The sequence below is a fragment of the Pholcus phalangioides genome, unplaced genomic scaffold (assembly GCF_987345545.1).
Source record: "Pholcus phalangioides strain wild (caught in Gottingen) unplaced genomic scaffold, Ppha-v1.0 ptg000002l_1, whole genome shotgun sequence".
Classification (NCBI taxonomy): domain Eukaryota; kingdom Metazoa; phylum Arthropoda; class Arachnida; order Araneae; family Pholcidae; genus Pholcus; species Pholcus phalangioides.
The window spans coordinates 9,728,612-9,751,349 of record NW_028301595.1 but is presented as its reverse complement, the minus strand read 5'-3'; the positions used below and the strand labels follow the sequence as shown (position 1 = coordinate 9,751,349).

General features: G+C 39.5%; 1 protein-coding gene and 1 long non-coding RNA gene across 3 annotated transcripts in view; one reads left to right on the top strand and one right to left on the bottom strand.

Moving 5' to 3' along the window:
• Positions 1-8,298: 8,298 nt before the first annotated feature.
• LOC149089355 (uncharacterized) lies at positions 8,299-10,774 on the bottom strand. Its single transcript, XR_016193607.1, has 2 exons — positions 10,646-10,774; positions 8,299-8,658 (listed from the first exon to the last, which is right to left on the bottom strand). It is a non-coding gene; the product is annotated as an uncharacterized LOC149089355 (long non-coding RNA).
• Positions 10,775-11,101: 327 nt separating this feature from the next.
• The window catches only part of LOC149089354 (potassium voltage-gated channel subfamily KQT member 1-like), a 98,706-nt gene continuing 87,069 nt past the window's right edge, over positions 11,102-22,738 (top strand). The window contains exons 1-2 of one of the 2 annotated variants that reach the window (XM_089238246.1): positions 11,102-11,208; positions 20,624-20,866. In XM_089238246.1, coding sequence (XP_089094372.1) covers positions 11,111-11,208; positions 20,624-20,866 — 341 coding nt within the window. In that variant the 5' untranslated portion in view covers positions 11,102-11,110. Of the gene's footprint in view, positions 11,564-20,623; positions 20,867-22,738 lie in introns of both variants that reach the window. The other variant, XM_089238255.1, reaches the window with a different exon arrangement.

Genomic DNA, 22,738 nt, shown 5'->3' with positions numbered 1-22,738 from the left:
AATATAAGGCACATTTCGTTGCTCAGGCTACATCTAAACTAGAGGTGCACAACCTCTTCGGTCCACGAGCCAAATATGCGGTACTGCAGTACTTCTGTCGCTCGTAGGCCATGAAGTTTTTCACATGGGGTGACTATATGACCCGTATTACACTGCACATTCCCGTGATTTTGGCCGTACCACTTTTTTTTTTTATAGAACTTTATTGTGATAATTATGACTGTCGTAATCAATTATGGTCATATAAATTATTCATCTCACGTATTTTTTGTCAAAGATATACTTTTTCATTTTTAGTGAATTGCATTGTGACTTGCAGCAATCATTTTTCGCGACGGCCGATTTTTTAGCAACTTTAGCGATAGTTGGCAGCTTTATTTGCCTTTGAAAATGTTTTTGGCTGTAACTGAAAACTTAACTCGAATCCGAGATTTTTTTTTTTTTTTTTTTGCAGTAATGGCAACTATTTGACAATTTTTACGGATGTAATTGACACCACCACTTGCCATTGGCAAGGTTTTTTTTCGGTTGAATTGTTACTGTTACGATCTATAGATTATAGATGGCGGGATTCTATTTTTGTAGAGCCTCTAAAAAAATATTGCAATCTTCTGTTGCCAACGGCAGATGATTTCGGTTTCGGTTTAGCGCACGAACGTGCGATTGGCGGAGAACGCGGAAGGTTGAACAGAACATTCCAGAGGGTTACGCCCATCCAGACAGTGGTGCCACAAACCTGGTACCATGGAATAGAAAAAATAGAAAGCGGGAGACATTATACAAGAACTGGCCACGGACATTGAGAGACTCTCGCAGCTGGCATATCCCGATTGCTCGCCGGAGATCAGGGACGGATTGACCGCACAAGCCTTCATTGATTCCGTCAAGGACCCCGACATCCAGCAGGCGCTGCGCCTACAAGGCGAGTACAAGGACGTGAAAAGTGCCCTCGTCTACGCCATGAAGTTCGAAGCAGCCCATCAAGCTTTGAGACGAGAGTGAAGAGTGGTCCGCGGCGCTTTTGTGGAGGACGTTACGGCGGACATCATTAGAGAGCTGAAGGATCTCCTGAAGAGTGTCAAAAACGATCGTAGGACCCGGAAAGACAAGTCGTTGGGAACCTGGAAACGCCATGATAAAGGACATTTGCGGAGCGTATGCTCAGTCGCAGCTACCGATACGGAAGATGCGCCATGCCAATTTTACCATGTCTCCCAGTTGCACGGAGGAGGTCACGGACTCCACGTACGAGGCGAGATCGATGGACTGCCGTGCAGGATGGTCATCGACACCAGAACGAACGTGAGCATCGTCAGGACGGACCTGGCTCGGAAAATTCAGCAACGACTTCTCTACGTACCACCATCGTTGATGCTGCAGACAGTCACGGGAGAGAAAATGACTGCGCGCGGAAAATTAAGAGTCTCACTGAAGTTCACCAAGGTCACCTACCAACACACCGTTTTCTTGGCAGACATAAGGGGAACCGTGCATCATCGGAGTGGACTTCTTGAGGAAACACGAATTTTCCTTGGACATGAGGAAAGATCAGTTGCACACGCCGAAGGAACGTATCGCCCTGCTCGGGTGTGGTCGTAACGAAGTACCTCCAAGGAAAGTGATGGACATTCAAGATGCGGAAAAAGAGTGCATCGCCGATGCAGAGAAGACCAATAGCAGGACCGGAACTGTTCTCTCACGAGAGTCAGATGTCATGAAGAGCACGATCCAGCCTCGTAAAGAAAAAGCACATGGAACTGCCGGCGCGGGAACGAGAAGATCGGGTACACAGAACCGTCGTCGTTACCGCAAGGCAGAAGAGAAGTGTGGACCGGGGAACCCTATAGTGAGATGGATAACATCTCAAGTCTCAAATGACGATCCTTGGAGCGACGAGAATACCAGGAAGGCCCAGCTAGAAAATCCCAACATACGACCGATCATGGACTTGAAGGAATCCACCGGAAATAAACCAGCGTGGCAGTACATCGCCTCTTCCAGTCCAATGACCAAAAGATAGTGTTGTACCAGATATGACCCAGGCTCTGTCCCATACGGGATATAAGACCAAAAGATACTGGCCGCTATGGGACTCTCTGGAGATGAGATGGCGTGCTGTACCGCAAATGGGAGTCGGAAGACGGGAATACGTTCAGATGGCAACTCATTCTACCAAGATTGAAAGGGTTGCACGGAAGCCCAACCGGTGGACATTTCGGCATGATTAAGACTCTCTGGAAGGTCCGTGAACGGTTCTGCTGGGACAAATCCAGGACCGACGTGGGAGAGTGATGTAAGAATTGTCACGCCTGCGCCGCCCGAAAAAGACAATCCGAGGCACACCTGGGGCCGCCTTCACCGCCACAACGCCATTGGAAAGAATCTCACCGAACATCCTTCGACCGTTACCTAGGACCGCCCACGAGAGCACCGAATACTCGCCATCGCTCATGAGATCGAACTTTTGCCTGCCTGCTGACCTGCTGTTTGGGCGATCGCCAGATACTTCTCTTCCACCGGAAGAATACGTTCAAGGACTCCAGCAGCACCACGAGGACATGCATCGAATCACCGGAGACAGGATCAACATCGGCTCCGAAAAGATGAAGAACCGCTTCGATGCGAAGGCCAAGCCTCATGACTTCAAAGAAGGGGACCTCGTCTGGCTCTGGAACCCGAAGAGCCGAAAAGGACTACTACTACTAAACCACACATGCACCTCGTCCATATTCCTCTGCGGAACCTCTAACGAATTGGTGCATGCGGGAATGTGTGTGTACGTGTAGTGAAACCTGACATGAAGTTTGTTCCTGTGTAATGCTTGTTATGTGTCGTGCTGCCATCTGCCACCAGTTTTTCTAACTGTGAGTGAAGTGTAATGATTGAATAATTTATCGTTGTCAGCGTGTTGCTCTCTGTGGCGAGACTTTTTTATGGGGAGATCGGCTCGCATTTGCGGCTCGAAGTTGGGAACCACAGGAAACCAACTTCAGCCGACCACCACTGCGGTGACGGTGGGGTTCGAACCCGGATCCCCGCGATGCGAGTCCGTCATTATGACCACTCGACCACCACAGCGGCGCTGAAAAGGACTGTGCCCGAAACTTCAGACGTCATGGGAAGGACCCTACAGAGTCGTGAAGAGATTGAACGTCGTAGCTCGGATCCAGAAAACGCCATCCTCGAAGTGCAAGGTGGTCCACTTCAACAGACTGGCGTCTTACCACAGTGAATAAAACCTGCCGATTTAAGGACTGAATTGTCAGGACGAACAATTCTATGAAAGGAGGCAATGTTACGATCTATAGACGATAGATGGCGCGATTTGTTCGGTGGCACCTACAAATATCGAAATCTGTTGATACCGGTTTCGGTATTGCGCAAAGGTATGCGATTGGCGAAGAACTGGTGGAGGGCTGGAAAGAATCTTCCAGAAGGTTACGCCCATCCAGAAAGTGGCGCCACAAATCTGGTACTATGAAATTATGAAATAGAAATTTGTGGAATATTCTTTTTCTCGAAGCTTCGACCAGACCTATAAATAGATTCGAGATTACGGATTTTCGTGTAAATTGCTGTTCTGTAAATAAATCTGTGTTTGTCCGTCGAACCGCTTCTTGTTTTGCAACCTCGAAGTCTTGTGAAAAATTATCCGCAACATTATTTTTTGTTGACAATTATTTTGGCTGAAAAATCTAAACTCTACTTGCTATTGATAATTTTTTTTGGCATGAACCGAAAACTTTCACTTGCCCTTTGACAATTTTTTTTTCGGCTGAAAATGGAAACTTTACTTGCCTTTATAAATTATTTTGGCTGAAAATGGAAGCTTTAATTGCCTTTGACAATTTTTGTCGTAAAATCGACTTTGAAATCGATGCCGAGTTAAATTGATGAATTAGAAATAATTGTAAGAAATAATTTACGAATCAATGATAATTTAGAATTAATGGAATAAATATTTCCATAATTAAGACTTAATTCGAATTCAGAAACAATTCGATAATTAATGAAAATTCAAAATTAATGAAAGAAATAGTTCCAGCATCAATAATAATTCAGAATTTATGGGAAGCGTAATTCCAGAATTGATGCGAATTCAGAATTAGCGAAGGAAAAAATTCTAGAATTAATAAAAATTCCGAATTAATATGAAATAAATAATTCCAGAGTTGATAATTTTCACGATTGATGAAATAAATAATTTCAGAATCAATGAAAATTCAGAATTTATGGGGAAAATAGTTCCGAAATTGATGAAAGAAATGGCTCCAGAATATGAAAATTCGGAACTAATGAAATTAATTATTCCATAATTTGAAATTATTAAAATAATGAAATTAGTCACCCAAGAGTTGATGAAAATTCAAAATTAATATAAGAAATAATTTGAAAATCGGCGAAAGCCTCGAAGAGTTTCAACTCTTTCTCTCTCTCACATGCCTTCATAGTTCTCTATTTTCATAAAGGGGGAAGAGGGCCTATATACCCTTCAGAGCCACCCTTACGTATGTGCGACAAGTGCGGTTGCACCGGACCCCGTGATTTTGAAGGCCCCGCATGTTATTCATCAGTTCTGGAATTTTTTCTTCCGTTAATTCGGAATTTTAAGTAATTCTGGAATTTTTCTTCCATTAATTCTGGAATTTTTCTTCCATTAATTCTGGAATTTTCATTAATTCTTGAACAACTTCGTCCATTAATTTTGAATTTTTATCAACTCTGGAATTTTTTCCTCCTATTGATTCTGGCATTTTTTCCATTAATTCCGAATTTTTCCCCATTACATGCAATCCTGATATTTTTCTCTTTCATTAATGCTAGTTTTCCCCCCATTAATTTCGAATTTTCATTAGTTCTAGAATTTCTCCTATTACATTCATAGTATGATGGTGGTTTAGTAACCTTGAACATTTGTACGAGCTCATTATGGCATTTTTTCCAATATATGTATCGTGCATAGTAATGTTTATAAACAATTATATAAAAAGGGAAATTTATATTATGTAAATAACGTATGTTATATAAATATATTATGTAAATATATGTATGGGTATTTCAAATGTGATCGCTGCCACCCAGCGCTGTGAACGGGGGCTGTGTTTGATTGTTCCCGCCGCACTTTTATAGTATGACAGTAATTTTGTAACCTTGAATATTTGTATTATGAGCTCGTGGTGATATTTGTACCCAATACTACCTCCATAGTAATGTTTATGTGCATTCCCAATAGTATAAAAAAGGGAAATTATTGTAAAGTAAATAATGTATGCATGTAATTCAAATGTGAATGCCCAGCACTGTCAACGGAGGCTCTGTTTGATTGTTCCCGTCGCAGTGCGGGCTGTATATTCTGTGTATATATATATTGCATGTTCTGTGAGGGGAAGAGCGAGCAGAACACACTGCTCAGCGCTGTGGACGGAGGCTTTGTTTCTTCGTTTCCCGTCACATTCGAGGCGCTGTATATATGTAATTTGTATGCATTGTGTATTTAGACCATTCTCAAATCTCTCCCACTTCAACATGCCAGCTTCTTTTTCTTCTTTCTTGCCCACAAGTCTTTTCCACACTTCTTTCGAAATCCCAGGCTGCGGTCTCCGGTCCTTATGTGCCACTGGGGGCACGTGCAATTTTTCTCCCTAGACATTGGATTCAGTCACCCATTTTTGTCGAATGGCTTATATGTTGCATTGAGTTGATGGCTGTCTTCATGGGGAGAACGACGCGAGTAATTCGAATGTAGGAGCCACTACTATACATTTTTGCTTACTTTTCCGACACAACTCTGCCTCTTTTGAGGTAACGGAAGTAAGGTGCTTTGCATCAGTCCTATTATCTATCAGTCTATCTATCCTATTACATTAATTCTGAATTTTCACCAATAATCTGGAATTTTTTCTTCCATCAATTCTGAATTTTAATCAACTCTGAGATTTAATCTCAGAATTATTTCTTTCGTCATTTCCGAGTTGTCATTTATTCCGAATTTTTCCGGCCCTGCCTACCTCTTACTTTTAAAAAAAAAAGCGGGACGAATGTCCAAAAAATCTGTATAACTCCTGCTGCCATCTAGCAAACAAATGGTGAAACATCAAAAATGTCCAGGATTTCAAATTCAATTGAAAATTATATCTAGAAAGAGCATAAACTGAAAATTTCCGCCTTAATTTAATAATGGGCGGAGATACATCTTTAATGTCGGGGAGGGCGTACGTGATACAGGTTGTGTCATAAATTTGTAAGTAATTTAAAAATCTCAAAAATTGGGGGGAATTAGTATAATTCAATGCGGTTTTTGCGAGAAAATTATTCTCACGAAAAGGATTTTTTTTTATACAGAAAATAAAGTTCAAATTTTGTCAAGAGAGGACTCTGCACGAAAGCAAATCACTAAAAATCAGCAAATCAGTTCCTATAGAATGCAGTGTACGATTAATTACTAAGTTCTAAATTTTCCTGTTACTGGCGCTTGAACAGGGCCGCCCTTAGCAAACGCGGGGCCCGCATGGGCGTGGGGGGATACCCCCAACGTCAAAGGTGAAGTTGACTAACCTAAAATCCCAGTTCCTATGAAAAAATTGAAAATATGCGATAGAAAAATAATTCCAGAATTGATGAAAAAAAATTTAGGATTTACGAAATACATCGTTACCGTAAGTACGGGGGGAAGGGGCGCCCAAAACGCAGTGCCCGGTGCAACCGCACCTGTCGTACAACCCTATAAGGGCGGCTCTGCGATTGCATAAGGTTTTCACAATAATGACGTTGGTAGATGACTCTTGTGAAGTTGTTTTACCTCAGCCGCGATTCACCGACTGAATCTTAACGAACGTTTCGAACACGGAAGAGATTTAAGAAAGGTTCAAGAACCAGAATTCTGTGATTTGCTTTCGTGCAGTGCCCCCCTCTATCGACAAGAATTGAAATGGTTTTTCCTTCTGTACCTGAAAAACCTCCGTTAAAACGAATGCAGTTTGTGCTAGAAAGTTAAAAACGTACCAATTCCTTCGATTCTTAAAACTACGAATTTGTGGGACGCAATAAGTGTTATGGAAATGGCATCGATGATGCCTATATCTCTGGCAATAGGGTGGTTTCGACGTGAAAATAACTTGATTTTGTCGATATATATATATCGCTAAATTGTACAGTAATTATATTTTTAGTAAGTACAAAACTATGCCCCCCCCCCCCCAAACTACAGAATGAGAACAAGACTACAGTAGCATCTCACAATTGGCGCAAGATCATGGTTCTGGAGAGCTACAGAAATGTCAAATATTGCAATTTATTGGTTTAAATGCAAAATTTAGATATATCTTGCATTTAGGATCAAAATTTCCTCGATGTACCCATCAATTACAACGGACGAATTATTTTATCAAGTCTGCTTACGAACCACTTCTGCCATCGTCGTAGACCATAGAAAATTCACCGAATATTTAGGGGGCCCAGGACTTCGGGTCCGTCAAAGAACATTTCCGAGGAAGTTTCCAGAGCAGTCTTAACGCATAGGTCCACTAGTTAAAAAGGAGTCATTTGACACGCAAAATATTTGAATTAGGGTGACCGACTATAAGCCCGAAAAGGGATGCATGTCCAGAGAATTTTTCCGGAGATCTCACGGTGCTATCAAAGACACGGGTTCCCTACATGGGAAGGGCCTCGGCCAAAAGGGGGGGGAATTTATCTCATTCTCCAATATTAAAAATTTCTGTATTATCAATATAAGGAGCCAGCTAAAAACCTGTGTGCTCTAATCAAAAACAGCAAGGACGATGTGGGGCCCCAAGGATTTACAGACATTGTCAGTTAGCACAAACATAGGCCCAAGACATTTTGCCATAATTCCGGCTATTTGAAGCAGTTATACTTAAGATCCGTAAAATATTTCAAATTATATTTAAGTTTGCGGTCCTTTGCAATCGACCTGCCCAGCCCCACGACGGATCCCATTATGTAAATTGATATGTTCGCATACATCTCGCCACCCAGCTGTTCAAGTCTATCTCCGCCCACAAAAGTCCATCTTTGAACCTCAAACTGGTTTTGCAATGTCAAGTCACGTCCGATCGTAAGAAAGCAGGATACGAGAACCAATGTCTAGCACTCAAGGAGATGTCAGCCTTAGGGTTTCAAGAATCCATCTATAAATACCAAGATCACTGAAAGTAGTGACACCTAGGATTCTCAGCGCAAGCGCTGACAAATGAAACTATGAATTGAATATTTGTCAAATTCATATCAAAAATACTGCTAAAGCGAATGACAGAAATAAATTAAAAACCAGATTCATTAAAAAAGTCTACATTTTAATTAAAAATTCATAAAAACTGACACCAAGTGCCATACAATAGCAAACCATTACGACAAATATGCTAAAATTGCATCTAAGTTGACTGCATACAGTTTATCCGAAGACGCCCACGGTATGCTCGACGACAGCTCTCAATATGGCCGAGGCGATGTCATACCGATCACTCTTACCGTAGACGTTGCCGAAGAAAGCGGCTGTCCTGTTGACGGGACCGAATGACGTCAAGTATTCGGTCAGCGAGAATGCCTCTTCGTCTTCCTCGGACAACGGGTTGGATCCGACCAGTACAGCCATCGATAACAGCGTCAAGGCGACGACAAACTTCGGGAACATTGCGTCTGAAAAACAAATTAAAACAAGGCGAGATAAGTATACCAATTGGAAGTGAATACCCGGGCCAAGATCAAATACGAAGCCCACCAATATTTGAGGCCCAATAAAACGGACCACTTCAATTTTTAAAGCGCAACATCCTTTGACCATGTATCTAGTTTGCGGATTTTGTTAACTAATCCGCTTTGATTTCTGTTTAAATCAGCGATGAAATTTTAGACATAAAACTTAAACGATTTCAAACTCTCCGCAAGTTTAGGCTTTGAATCCCGCACACGGCGAAATAAATTCAACTCATTGTACTTGAAACACCAAGATTTTTCCATCGGTATTTTCCGTTATAGCGAGTAACCGGTTAAATTGCCCCATCCAGGTATTTAACTTCACATCTGGAGAGCTTAAAATGTAGTGTCGTTATATATGACTAATTACTAACATTTCCTCAATTAACATAGTTTCTAACTTTTTAAAAACATGCTGAAATCAGTACATTCTGAATCGCCGCTGTGGTGATCGAGAAGAGAGACTGTCTAGAGCCCTGTCTTTAGACTCTGCCAAGAGCAGTCATGCCATACAAACTTAGATCCGGGTCCCTAGGTCTAGATGTTTGACACCCCACCCCCCATAGCGAGTCTTTTGTAAAGCCGGGTTACTCTTTAAAAGTTATGGAAGTTTCATAAATCATGAAAAATTCAACCAATAATCGTGTCGATTACATTCGAGTGAAAGCAAGCAATAGAACTTATTGGTTTAAGACTTTACAGAACATGGAAAATAAACTTTCGTAGTGTAATGTTGGCGTGAAGGAAATTAGATTTTTTCCGGACCTTGCCAGCACTACACTTGTGGTGCCGTGCACACATTTTGTTCCTCCCATTTTACTTACGAAGAGGGAGCCTGAAAACGTGGGATTACTGGACGGGCCGGATTATAGAGAGCAATGTACGTGCAGATATTCATTTTACTCCAACTGATCAGAGCCACAGACTGCACTTATACTTTACCAGCCGGAGCACTCATTTAGATCCTTCGATAATTTCGGAGGAGCGGTAGATTAGACAGTCCCGCGTGGTATTCGGAAATGCGCATTTCGTAAAAGTCCTAAGTTGATAGTTGCATTTCTAGCACGACTCGGGAGGGCAGCCTTAAGACCTAGGCCAAGATTTTCGACTAAGAACGCCGATATTAGTTTACTCCATATTCGAAAAATGCCCAACCTAAAGCTATGTTTAAGCCCCGTTGTTAACGAGGACTATCGCTGTTCTCAGGGCCCCCCCCCCCCCGTTTTTAAATTTTACGGCCCTCTGGATAAACTGAAGACAGTAAGGGTTACTAAAAACTACCAAAGGCTAAATAGTCAGACTTTCGTGGGGTGGGATCGCAATTATTTCCTCATTAAATCAAATTAACATAGCATTCAAAAATTTATTCATTAAGGAAGCTTAAGATTGCGAATAGCAAATTAAAATTTAAACACCTCGATAACAAAATCGAATTCAACCCTAGCCTAATGCCATTTTAGGTGAAGTAGCCTCTTCCGATGTTTTTAGCAAGCACCAATTAAAGCGAGGTTGTAACTAAGAAATCCGCTGCACAAGATTCACGGTCTTGTTATTACCAAAATGATTGCCTATTGAGAAAATCCTCTGATCAGCACTGACAAGATGTCAAGAATTATAAAATCTAACATCAAAGCTACGTGAAAAACCCAAATTAAATTGTTCAATACAAATTTACTGGAAAAAATATATATTCAAGAAATAGAAAACGGGGTTAGTCTTTAATTTGGAAAAGCTGAAGTATTTATAAGAGAATAAAATGCGTTCTAGTCCAAATGATTTTTCTAAGCCATCCCCACCAGGTTAGAAACCTCTCCCTACAATATTCATACTACTGTTCACAATTATAAACCTATCAACTTCGTGAAATACTTTAATTTTTAAGATCCATTCAGCAATTTTGATTCAACATTTAAATTCTGATAATACTCACCAAATATTATACAAATCTCTCGACGAATGTTGAATGCAGTCTTGCCAATACCCACTGACGTCCTTGGACTTTACGCTAAATGCCCCAAACTCTGTATCCGCTCAGTACTACCTCATACCATACATCTGCGATCCATTACCGCAGGTGAGAAAAATATATACCATAGCAAATGTCAAATGTACATATGCAAATTTTTAGACACGACCGCCAGAGGGCGAGAAAAAATGAATTCGAAAACCTACACGTAGAATTTTCCTCGACTGATTTTTTTTATAGGGATTTTAATTTCGATATTATATAATTTATTTTTTATGAATTTTGATTAATAAATTTGTTTTCGTCAGGAAATTCTTGAAATCGATTCAAGCATACGCGTTCTCTTCAATTCGTCGATCGAAGCGATTTGATTGGTGCGTGTGGGGATCGTGGCTCCATCTTTCGGTGACGGGAGTGAACTATCTTCAGATGTGTCTTGAAGACAGTTTCATTGGTATTCGTGTGTGGTGTCCACGTTCAGGGGTCTTTGGACTGAAGATCGAGATCAAACGAAATTTTTCATCAAAGTAAGCTCATCTAAAATAAATACGCATAAGCGTACGTACGCTATATTTTCGTCTCTTTTGATTCTACACGTTAAAACGATAAAGAGAGGGAGGAAAAAAAACTGGATAGAAAGAAGAAAAACTAATAAAAATTCAATAGCTCTTGGCAACATCCGAAGGTAAAGTGTGACGTCACTGGTGTCACATCGCGGTGTGTGTGTGTGAATGGGGGTTTTTTTTTTTTATATGTATAATATAAAAAGTGGCAAAAAAAATGCGTTTGCTTGTGCCCGGATGAATGGATGCTTTACGCTTGTGGGCTGCTGTTCGTCAATTTGTGGTTTCTGATTTTTTGCGTGTTTTTCCGACGTTACAGGTGAGTCTTATGATGATAATAATCGTCTTTAAAAAAAATAATTTCAATAATTAAATCAATTAGTGATGTCACTGGAAATAATCAATTACATAAACGGCGTAATGAAGCACGAATAAATGTGGTGGCAGCTATTAACATTGAATTCGTGATTATTTTATTTGCGTCATTACGGGTATCGTCTTTAATTTGAAAGACTAATATGAGAGCAAAGCGGGCATGGGAACGGAGCGTTTAGGTCATGCATGCCTAAATAATTCCCCACGGGCCAAATGTGGCCCTCGGGATCATCTGATGTGGCTCGTGACCTCCAGCCTGATTTTGTAAAAATGAACTAAGTGACACAGTTAATTGGGGGGGGGGGGCCGCAGATCATTTGAGCAATCCGCGACACAGTTTGAGAGATCGCTGAAGTGTGATTCACAGTATTTATGGATTACTAAAGTGGCTCGCATCACAGTTGCTGCACATCACTTAAGTGACCCGCAGAATATATAGACCATTTGAATGACTGCGAAGTGATCCGTGGCAAATATATTTTACAGATCACTAAAATGTCCTGCAGCACAGTTACAGATAAATTGACGCACCATTATATGCCAAAACTCTTTTTCAAGGGGAAAAAAAAACATAATTACATAAAAACGATAACTTGAATGAAATATGAAAGGGAAAACATGTGAGGAAAATGTTCCGTTAAATTATAATTTAGGAATTATATTCTCATTATTAAAATGTTAGAATATTTTATAAAAGTCATACAAATTTTAGATGCAACAATCGAAACTAAACATTCCGCTTCATAATTAGAAAGGAAAACAAGTGGCCCAAGAAATGGGTCCCAATGGTCACTTATCATATGGTCCAAGAAATGGGTCCCAATGGTCACTTATCAAGTGACCCGCGCTCTCCTAAAGGTCGAGCACCCCTGGTTTAGGCCGGTTTGATCGGTGAATAAATTCAATTATCAGAGGGGAAGGATGCAAGCGCAAATGCCCGATTTTCCCTAATAGAAATCAAAACCACCTTCAAAAACATCGAAGGGCAAAAGCGTGGTACGACAACAGCTGTTTAATCGCAACAATGGTTTTTACTCATTGTTGACATATCCTGTTCCTCAGTAGGGCAGAGGGGTTTGTGCTTCGGGTGCTGTGGATTAGAAGGGGGAGCCGAGTTTACTGTTTTTCCTTTAATAATTCAGGGTGGGTGTGCCAAAATGGACACTGGCCCCGAGAGTAAGTTTTCTAGTTGCGGCCCATGTCGTGTCTAAAATGAAAACGCGGCAAATTTTCAGGCCCTGGAAAACTTAGACTATGTTATAAATATATACACACCGTGATTTCGAGTTTTGTAACAGCTATTAATATTTTAATTTGATTGCTTGTTTGAGATATACATAAATAATTGGAGGGGATATACTTTAATTTGAAGGATCGATTTGAGCCCCAAAGGGCTAATTTTGAAGGCTAAGTGATCAGGCTAAGTGAACGGCTAGCGTTAAAGTTCAATAAATTCAATTATAGGGGATATGGAGGCACAGCCACCCTTAGTGGTATGCGACAGGTGCGGTGGCACCGGGCCTCGCGTTTTCGAAGGAGGGCCGCATTTACAGTGATTTCTTAAATTCAGAATTTTCATAAATTCCAAAATTTTAAATTTTCTCGGCTGCTGTAACTGTTACATCAGTTTTTAAACTTTACTTTTCACTTCAAAATGTTCATTTTAATTTTTTGTTCATTTGCATTTCATTGTGACTATTTTTTGTACATATTTTTCAACATTCCTGTATGTTGTGTAATGTATAAATTTTTGGGCCCCAATTCCCCCCTCCCACAAAATACATAAAATCGGGACTAAGGGGCCCCGCGTCTGGTAAGGGCGTCCACCTGCAAATGCCCGACTTGCCTTAGTAGAAATCAAGACCTCCTCCCAAGTTAAAAACATGGAAGGAAAATAGTGTTACGACAAAAATCGGTTTTTTTAATCGTAACCAATTTTTACCTATTCTTTGGCCAACAATAGTTACTCTTTATGTTCGATCCATTTCTCTAAAAATCCGTGGAGCACATGGTTTAGTTCCAAAATTTGAATAGGGGATTGCCAGGGAGGTTCACAAATTTTTTACGTAATTAATTTTCTACAGTACCAGCTATACGTTGCCCGAATTCTCTCTATTTAATGGGAACATAAGAGAAGTGACAAACCACATTGCGAAGGAGTAAACGTGTCTCAGACACATTGTTAGGGACACGGTAATCAAAGTAAACATTCCAATAGTCATTATTGTTGAGGCCCACGAACCATTGTTGCACGGCAGTTTTCCTCCTGGTTTGGGGCATTTGCCCATCTCTGACGAACTTTTAACCTCTTTACGATCACGGGCTTAATATTGCGTCCAAACACCAGAGGAACCAATTTAAACAAGTTCTGTGTTTTCTTTCCTCACGATCGCGAAGTTTTGTAGTAACCCTTTATCTCTATGGAAGAGTGGCTCTTTCTTTCCCCTCCTTTCTCATAAACTCCTATTAGTGATGTTTTCCCCTCACATATGTAACTTTCCACTACACATGTAAAAGAACTCTTTAAAAAATCTTATCTATTATACGTTTTCCTTTTATGAATATTTTTTTCTTCCTTTTTCTAACGTGTGGTTAGGTTAGCTCATGGTTTCCCAAATTTTTTGTTCCATCGCCCTCCTGAAATTTTTTTCTCATCCCCCTCACCAACTCTAGTGAATCCATAGGATCACATGTTAAATCCGTAGGTTCTGTTCACCCTGGAAATTCCCATTGCTCACTTTGGGAAACACACAAGTTTACCAGATTTATCGCCGATTCCTCAAATATATATAACCCAAATTTTTTGCCAAAACTTTATACGTGAAGTGATTAAAGCAGCCTACCATTCAAGTTTGTTAGCGTTTGATATACATGCAAAGTTTGGCGCAGCTTCGGTTCTAAAATTGTAGATTTGTATAGAGAACACGCGCAGAAAATCAGTTTTATGTATAAAGGTAGGTGACGCAAATGTTATCTTGCACCCACTCCTGAGTCATTGTTAGCCCCCCCACCTCCCCACATTGACAAAAGTTTGAAAACCAATGAAAAAAATCTAGGGCTGTAACTAATATTCTTGTGGAGGGACAGGGCCGTAACTAGCACTTTTGCTATCCGGGGCAAACATGATTATGCCGCCCCCATAACTTCAAATTCTGTCAATTATGATGGTTTTATTTGTTTCTATCTAAAATTTCCACCCCCGAGATTTCACAGAACGGGGAATACGCCCCCTGCCTCTCTAGTTCCAGCCCTGGGGAAGACAAACGTTATTTTCCCCGCCCTCTCCACTGTAAAATTCGATAATTCCATGACAGTACACTTTTAACCCCCGCAAAATTCGCCACTCCCTAAAGTTTGTCGCCCAGGACAGTCACCCACCCTTTGCCCCGGTTTCGCAAACTGCATTCAAATATAACAATTCCTTCAATTTCTAGGAATTTTTCAGCTATTTACAAATTTGAGACACCCTTGACATTATATCCATAATGAAACCTACCGAAAAAATAACCAGTAGTGACCTGCGAGAAGTAAATTAAACGTACTATAAAGGCTACAATTTTTCCTTGTAGTCAGTTTTTTGCCCTCTAGGGTTGGGGAAAACCCCAAAAGCCTTCAACCTTGGTTTCATAATGCTGTAGTTTTAAAAATAAAAACGGGTTTTGTCGCAAGAAACAGAGCGATGCTCTCAAATAAATTGCCATGTAATAATAAATCCTGATGATGCGAGTCCTCTTCTAGAGACGTCTAATGAACTCTGTGTTTACCTGTTATATAGATAGCGTATACTTTTTTTTTCAATGGTGTAGTTATATGTGCGGGGAAAAGGTTTGAGGACTGTTTCATTTCCGAATTTTTATATGAAAGGGGGGGGGGGGTTCCCGAAGGGTGGTACGCGTTGCAGATGAGATGAAAGAGGCGATCGGCCTTCTACCCCCTGAAAGAGCAAAATAATGTTTGGAAAATTTCAGTTGACGCAAAATACGGGACTATCCGATGAACTTGAGCAATGTGGACTCGTCACCCCGGTTTTGCGTCTGGTCTGTGTTTGTTTTAAGATACGTCAAGAGCAAACGAAGTTGTTCCCTTGGAATTTTGGGTTTTTTCTTTTTGTTGCCTTGGAATTTCGGGGATGTTTGTTCCCTTGGAATTTTTTGGGGGATGTTTGTTCCCTTGGAATTTTTTGGGGGATGTTTGTTCCCTTGGAATTTTTTGGGGGATGTTTGTTCCCTTGGAATTTTTTGGGGGGTTTTGTTGCCTTGGAATTTTTTGGGGGGTTTTGTTAACTTGGAATTTTGGGGATGTTTGTTCCCTTGGAATTTTTTGGGGGATGTTTGTTGCCTTGGAATTTTGGGGATGTTTGTTCCCTTGGAATTTTTTGGGGGATGTTTGTTCCCTTGGAATTTTTTGGGGGATGTTTGTTCCCTTGGAATTTTTTGGGGGATGTTTGTTCCCTTGGAATTTTTTGGGGGATGTTTGTTCCCTTGGAATTTTTTGGGGGGTTTTGTTGCCTTGGAATTTTTTGGGGGGTTTTGTTGCCTTGGAATTTTTTGGGGGGTTTTGTTAACTTGGAATTTTGGGGATGTTTGTTCCCTTGGAATTTTTTGGGGGATGTTTGTTCCCTTGGAATTTTGGGGATGTTTGTTCCCTTGGAATTTTGGGGATGTTTGTTCCCTTGGAATTTTGGGGATGTTTGTTCCCTTGGAATTTTGGGGATGTTTGTTCCCTTGGAATTTCGGGGATGTTTGTTCCCTAGGAACCTAGGAATTTTGGGAATGTTTGTTCCCTAGGAATTTTGGGAATGTTTGTTCCCTAGGAATTTTGGGGATGTTTGTTCCCTAGGAATTTTGGGAATGTTTGTTCCCTAGGAATTTTTTCGGGGATGTTTGTTCCCTAGGAATTTTTTCGGGGATGTTTGTTTCCTTGGAATTTTTTGGGGGATGTTTGTTCCCTTGGAATTTTGGGGATGTTTGTTCCCTTGGAATTTTTTCGGGGATGTTTGTTCCCTTGGAATTTTTTCGGGGATGTTTGTTCCCTTGGAATTTTTTCGGGATGTTTGTTCCCTTGGAATTTTGGAGATGTTTGTTCCCTTGGAATTTTGGGGATGTTTGTTCCCTTGGAATTTTGGGGATGTTTGTTCCCTTGGAATTTTGGGGATGTTTGTTCCCTAGGAACCTAGGAATTTTGGGAATGTTTGTTCCCTAGGAACCTAGGAATTTTGGGAATGTTTGTTCCCTAGGAATTTTTTCGGGGATGTTTGTTTCCTTGGAATTTTTTGGGGGATGTTTGTTCCCTTGGAATTTTGGGGATGTTTGTTCCCTTGGAATTTTTTCGGGGATGTTTGTTCCCTTGGAATTTTGGGGATGTTTGTTCCCTTGGAATTTTGGGGATGTTTGTTCCCTTGGAATTTTGGGGATGTTTGTTCCCTTGGAATTTTGGGAATGTTTGTTCCCTAGGAACCTAGGAATTTTGGGAATGTTTGTTCCCTAGGAATTTTTTCGGGGATGTTTGTTTCCTTGGAATTTTTTGGGGGATGTTTGTTTCCTTGGAATTTTTTGGGGGATGTTTGTTTCCTTGGAATTTTATGGGGGATGTTTGTTTCCTTGGAATTTTATGGGGGATGTTTGTTCCCTTGGAATTTTTTTGGGGGAGAGGGGGTATTGTTGCCTTGGAATTTAAAAGCAGTTGCTCAGATACCCGTTGAATGTCAACGCATTTTCACATGCTAAATGAATGAGATTTAAAATTTATTCAACAAATTGTGGGGATTTTCGATCAGTGCTGATAAAGCTCAATTCTGCGTAAATTTACTTTTTAATTTAATCTTCAGTTATCAAATCAACGTAAATTTGTTCATTTTCATTGCAATAACGTCATAAGAAAGTAACGCATTTAGGTTTTCATTTCTGTATTTGTGAGTTTAATTCCAACGATTTAACCTTTTTTCGTTTAAGAATATTTTGTAAATGCGTTGGAGCTAGTCGAATAAATTTTCCCCATTTTTGTTCGCATTGATTGGATGGGAATAGCTTTTGCGAAACATATATTTCATCGCGGATTTTCCAAATAATTCTCGGAAACGTTTGCTTCATGAGGGAAAGGAAACACGTAAACAATACGTGTTGATGATCGCACGCGTAATTTTTTTTCTTCGTGAGAATTCGGTCATAAACTCAATTTTATTTTCGATCATAAATGTTTTAATTCAAATATATTTCCAGAACTGCCCTTAAAGATATGCGACCGGTGCTATCGCTCCGGGCCCTGCAGTTTGGGTGGGCCCTTGAACTCACGGTAGAGAAAAAAATTATACATACAATTCAAATATCCATTGTTTTTGTAAAAAACGAAGTGTCTAAACTTCAGCTAATTTCATTCTAGAATTTTCATCAATTCTGTAATTATTTTTCTCATTTATCCTGAATTTTCATCACTTCTGGGATTTTTTTTCTCCGATCAATCCTGAATTTTCATTGATGCTAGAATTGTTCATCTTTCAATTTTTTTCTCATTTTTAATTCATAAATTTTAAATTATAAAATAATTTATGACATGAATGTCGCTCGCTACTTGTTAATACAAGATATACGGAAGACTGGATGTTGTGAAGATATTTATTATTTGAGATGTTACTCATTTTTCAAAAACTTCTGTTTTTGCACAATCTGGGCACCGACAAATAAATGAGGTTGTCGGTGTTGTCTACCATGGGTCTTGACAGACACTGCCAGCGAAATTGAAATTGCCCATGAATCTCGCGGAGCCACCAACTCACAGAGGGGCTGTTCATGTAATACAATTTTACAGGGCGTTTTCCATATAATTTAAGGTGATAGTTTCACAGAAATTGAGGGGGCCGAATTAAACAGGACGAAAATAATTGACTTATTTATTCTGAAATTAGCTCCTTCTCAGTATATTTTGAAATCATTTCAACAATTACGCAGCTATTCGTTTATTAATTATGAAATTTTCTGTCATTAACTCTAGAATTTATCGCCCAATTTACGTGTTTTTACACACCTGTTTTACAAATTTCTCCACACACGCGAAATAATCAACTGAATATCGTTAATCATCTAGTGAATTATAATTGCGGCACATTTTCACTCGGTAGTAAATTGCCTGTAGCAATAGAATGCTCGGTTTGAAAGCAAGAAAAAATTATAACTGCGTGTGGGGCCAATAAATGCTCATGAATGCGTTTTCTGGTGGTACTAACAACGCTTATTTAGAAGAGATGACTACAGCGTAAATCTGGTGGCACGTGATAATAATGCTGACTGCCGAGAAAAACGTAAAACCTCTCTACAACAGGTGACATCGACATGAACATTTCATAGAACAGGACAATAAAATGAAAGAACCAAAAACTAAGGAAAGAACATTGAGCGCATACATTATGTGCCCCCAAGGGACAACCGTCCTCCCAGGAGGCTATAAATGTTAAATACTTGACGTTGACATTCGCCGTCATCGTTCGTTGAATAGATCAAGTACGTAACTTATTTGCGTATTATACATGTATAATAATTATCAATTCTATCATTTTCGCCTTACAAAAAATAAATAAAGAAAAATAACTCATAATGGTACACACACATAAGTGATACAAATACATCATACACCTCAAATTTAAATTTTAACACACCTGACAAATAAATGCGACATATGATAGATAGAACCGCTCACAACCCCGGACTGATGCAAAGCACCTTACTCCCGTTACCTCAAAAGAGGCAGAGTTGTGTCGGATGCGACATATGATAAGTTGAATACTACTACTTGTAAGCACAGTATTAGGTTGACTTTTCGACATGACAAACACATCGAGACACCATCTACGGAGCTCCACCATCCTGAGCTGAAATTGGGAAATAGGATCAAAAAACTTAGGAAAAAGAATAAGACATTGTGCGAACAAAATAATGATATAGAAACTACAATTGTTTAATAACGTGCATTGCTGCCAAAAGTTTATATTCAAACATTTAAATATTTTCAGTACAGGTGGAAGAAGAATTTTATAGTATTTAAAAAGTTGCGTGCACCAACCCCCTTAAGGTAAATACATTGGGTGTAGGTACTTTAATTCAAGTTGTCTTTCATAAGCATAATTAATTATTGTTTTCTATTGAGTCAATAGAGGGCGATAATTTTCCCAACGAAAAGTAAAAATTTGGTATTGTGATCATTGTAGGTAATTAAATATAAATTTCATTTCATTTTTGACGTCTGATTTATTCGAGAAGCTTTATTAATATTAATCATGCATAAATTTTCAATATATAAACTATTCAACTGCCATTTTACATTGTTATTATTGTTCCCCGCATTATTAGAAACCCGCTTATATTACTGGCCTTGTAGAATCAGACCAGAATGAGAAATATATGACTCGAAAATTTGTATAGAAATCCTGAAACAAATCTTTTGCAGTAAAACGCGTATCTGAATACAGAGATGTGTCATACAGGCTGTAGTATTCGCATTCGAATATAATACATTCGTTTCGCAACGACGTTTTTTTGTAAATGCCATCAATATTGCCGAAATCGACTGGCGTAAAACACTTCGATACCACTCGGGGTTTATTTTATTTCATTGTGTCCCACAAAGTAACAAACAACGCAAAGGAGAAATTCTATGCTAAGAACGCTTTCATTTTTATCCCCTGTATATTTGCGTAAGAGTTTTTCCCCGACCTGGTAGGTGTTTTTAAGAGAAGCTCTTTTTTCGAAAAAGATTTATTGCATCTTTTTATTTTTATCACCTACATCGAAACTAGCTCATAGAAAGCTCAGTAAATCATGTAACTAGCAATTGTTTTTCTTCTCGCACTTCATTGATGCATATTTATAAATGTACCAGTACTCCGTATTTTTGTTTTTTGGAAACATTGTACTGTTCTTGTGCAGATAATCTTGAGCCATAAACGGGCTCTGCTCTGTCGCCCGAAATTCGAATTTTTTTCCCAAGATTTTAAATGATCCCGATTGTTTTGCAGAGTCGCCATGAACGCCGACGTTGCCAATAATAATAATAAGACTCCTCCTTCGAGTCCGCAGTACAAAGAAAATGATGTGTTCATATCGCCGACGTCGTCGATATCGCAAGAGAGCGGGATCGATCTCAAGTTCCGTCAACCTTTGCCAAAGTTCTCGCTGACCGGTAGCACGGACACCAACGAGAGTGACCCTAGCCATGGTCATGCACGGAGAACGTCCCGTGGTAGATTCGTCTTCGATAAGTGAGTTTAGCCGTTATATTACCATATGTTTCTGATAATGCATACAAAATATATAATTTTAAGTATTGTCTCACTAAGATTGTTACATAAAAAAATCTAAAGAACAATGGCAATATCTATTAAAGAACTTGAAGATCCTTCATATATATATGGCGGCATATATCCTCCTTGAAGAAACTCCATATATGGCGGTGTTTCTCAAACTGGTGCGTCGCCATCCTCTGTCGGGGGCACCAATAGGCACACAAATCTATTCTGTTCACCGTGAAGTAGTTATTTTATGTGGTAAAATCTATCTCTCTCGAACTATTCTGGAAAGCCGCAGATGGACCATAAATCGGGCAAGGGATCCGCAGTTGACAATTTGAGAACCGCTGCCCTATGGAGAACGTCCGGAATCTGAGCGTTTCAGATATTTGACGTCAGATATACAATTTCTGCAATATTATATATATACAATGCGGTCATCAGTAGGGGTGCAGACCCCCCCCCCTGCTGGCCGAATGCGGCCCCCTACCAAGGTCTTCCGTTCAGCCCACGAAGGGGGGTTTTGGTAGAAAAGTATCAATAACACAAGACAAATACTGAGCTGACCATATTTTTATCAAAAAAGTTATGGTATATCGCCAATTACAGACAAGAAAATTGTCAAAGGCAAGTAAATTAACCATTTCTATCGCTAAAATCAAGGGAAAGTAGTCGATCGTAGAACGTAGAAGGCTATTGCAAGTCGCAATGTATGACAAATATTCACCAAAGTAAGGTTTGTTTCACAAATAACTGATAAAATTAATTATGATAGTCATAATTTATTAGTGGTGAAAATCTTGATTGATTTCAAAAATTCAAGTAAGTCTCGTTGAAATGAGGGAGTAGGAAACGGTATTTCATAAGAAAAAAATAGTGCGATGGCCGAAATTACAGGAATGTTCGTAAAATACGGGGTCTATGGTCAGTCAGTATCACCATTCATCAATAACAGAACTTTCCCCCCCATGAATCAAGTACAATGCATGTCGCTTAATGTGATGGCATTAGGTCTCGGAGTTTCTGATAACAGCCAAATGATATTTTTTAAAGAAAATTCGAAGTAAAAGTAATAACCAAGGCTAGAATTTCTATCACTTTGCATATTTTTTATCCATTTCGCATATACCGCTATTTTTTACGCGATAGTGCATTTTTTCATGATTTTCAGTTGTCTTCAGAATTTAAGGCATATTTTTAGCATTATTTTGCATATTTCAGCATAAAAATGAAGATTAATTCCCTCCACGCTCTTTTTCCCAGCTTCATTTCCCGCAATTGCCAATTTTTAGCAATAACGATTTTCGTTGTTTTAATGAGAAATAATTTTTTCGAACTAGCAAAAAATAATATAAAAATTTCCTAACTCACTGGTGTATATTTACTCTATTATATACGCAGTCAACAGATTTTCGTTGTGGCTTGTGCTGCCACCTATCCAGCAAAAATAAAATTATCTATAAATTTCGAAGTAAAATTAGGTGTGGGTTTTTTAAAGTGCTATGTAGCATGAATATGAACGATATTTGTTATATTGTCATATGTGGTTTATTTTTCTTGCTGCTGGCTGATAAATTTCAAGTGCCATAATACCTACAGCTGTTATATCCCCTACTGCAAAAAATTCTATTTTCTGAACATTGTTCAGCGGTTGTCAAAAAAGCGAATAGAATGCTTGGTCTCATTTTCAAAAAAGTCTCTTCGCGTTCTCCTAAAGTCATTCTTCCGCTTTTTCGAGGCTTAGTTCGTCCTGGACTGGAGTATGCTGTAAGGTTTTGGAGACCATACCTACAGAGGGACATAGACTTGATTGAAGGGGTGCAGAGAAGAGCTACACGTGTCCTT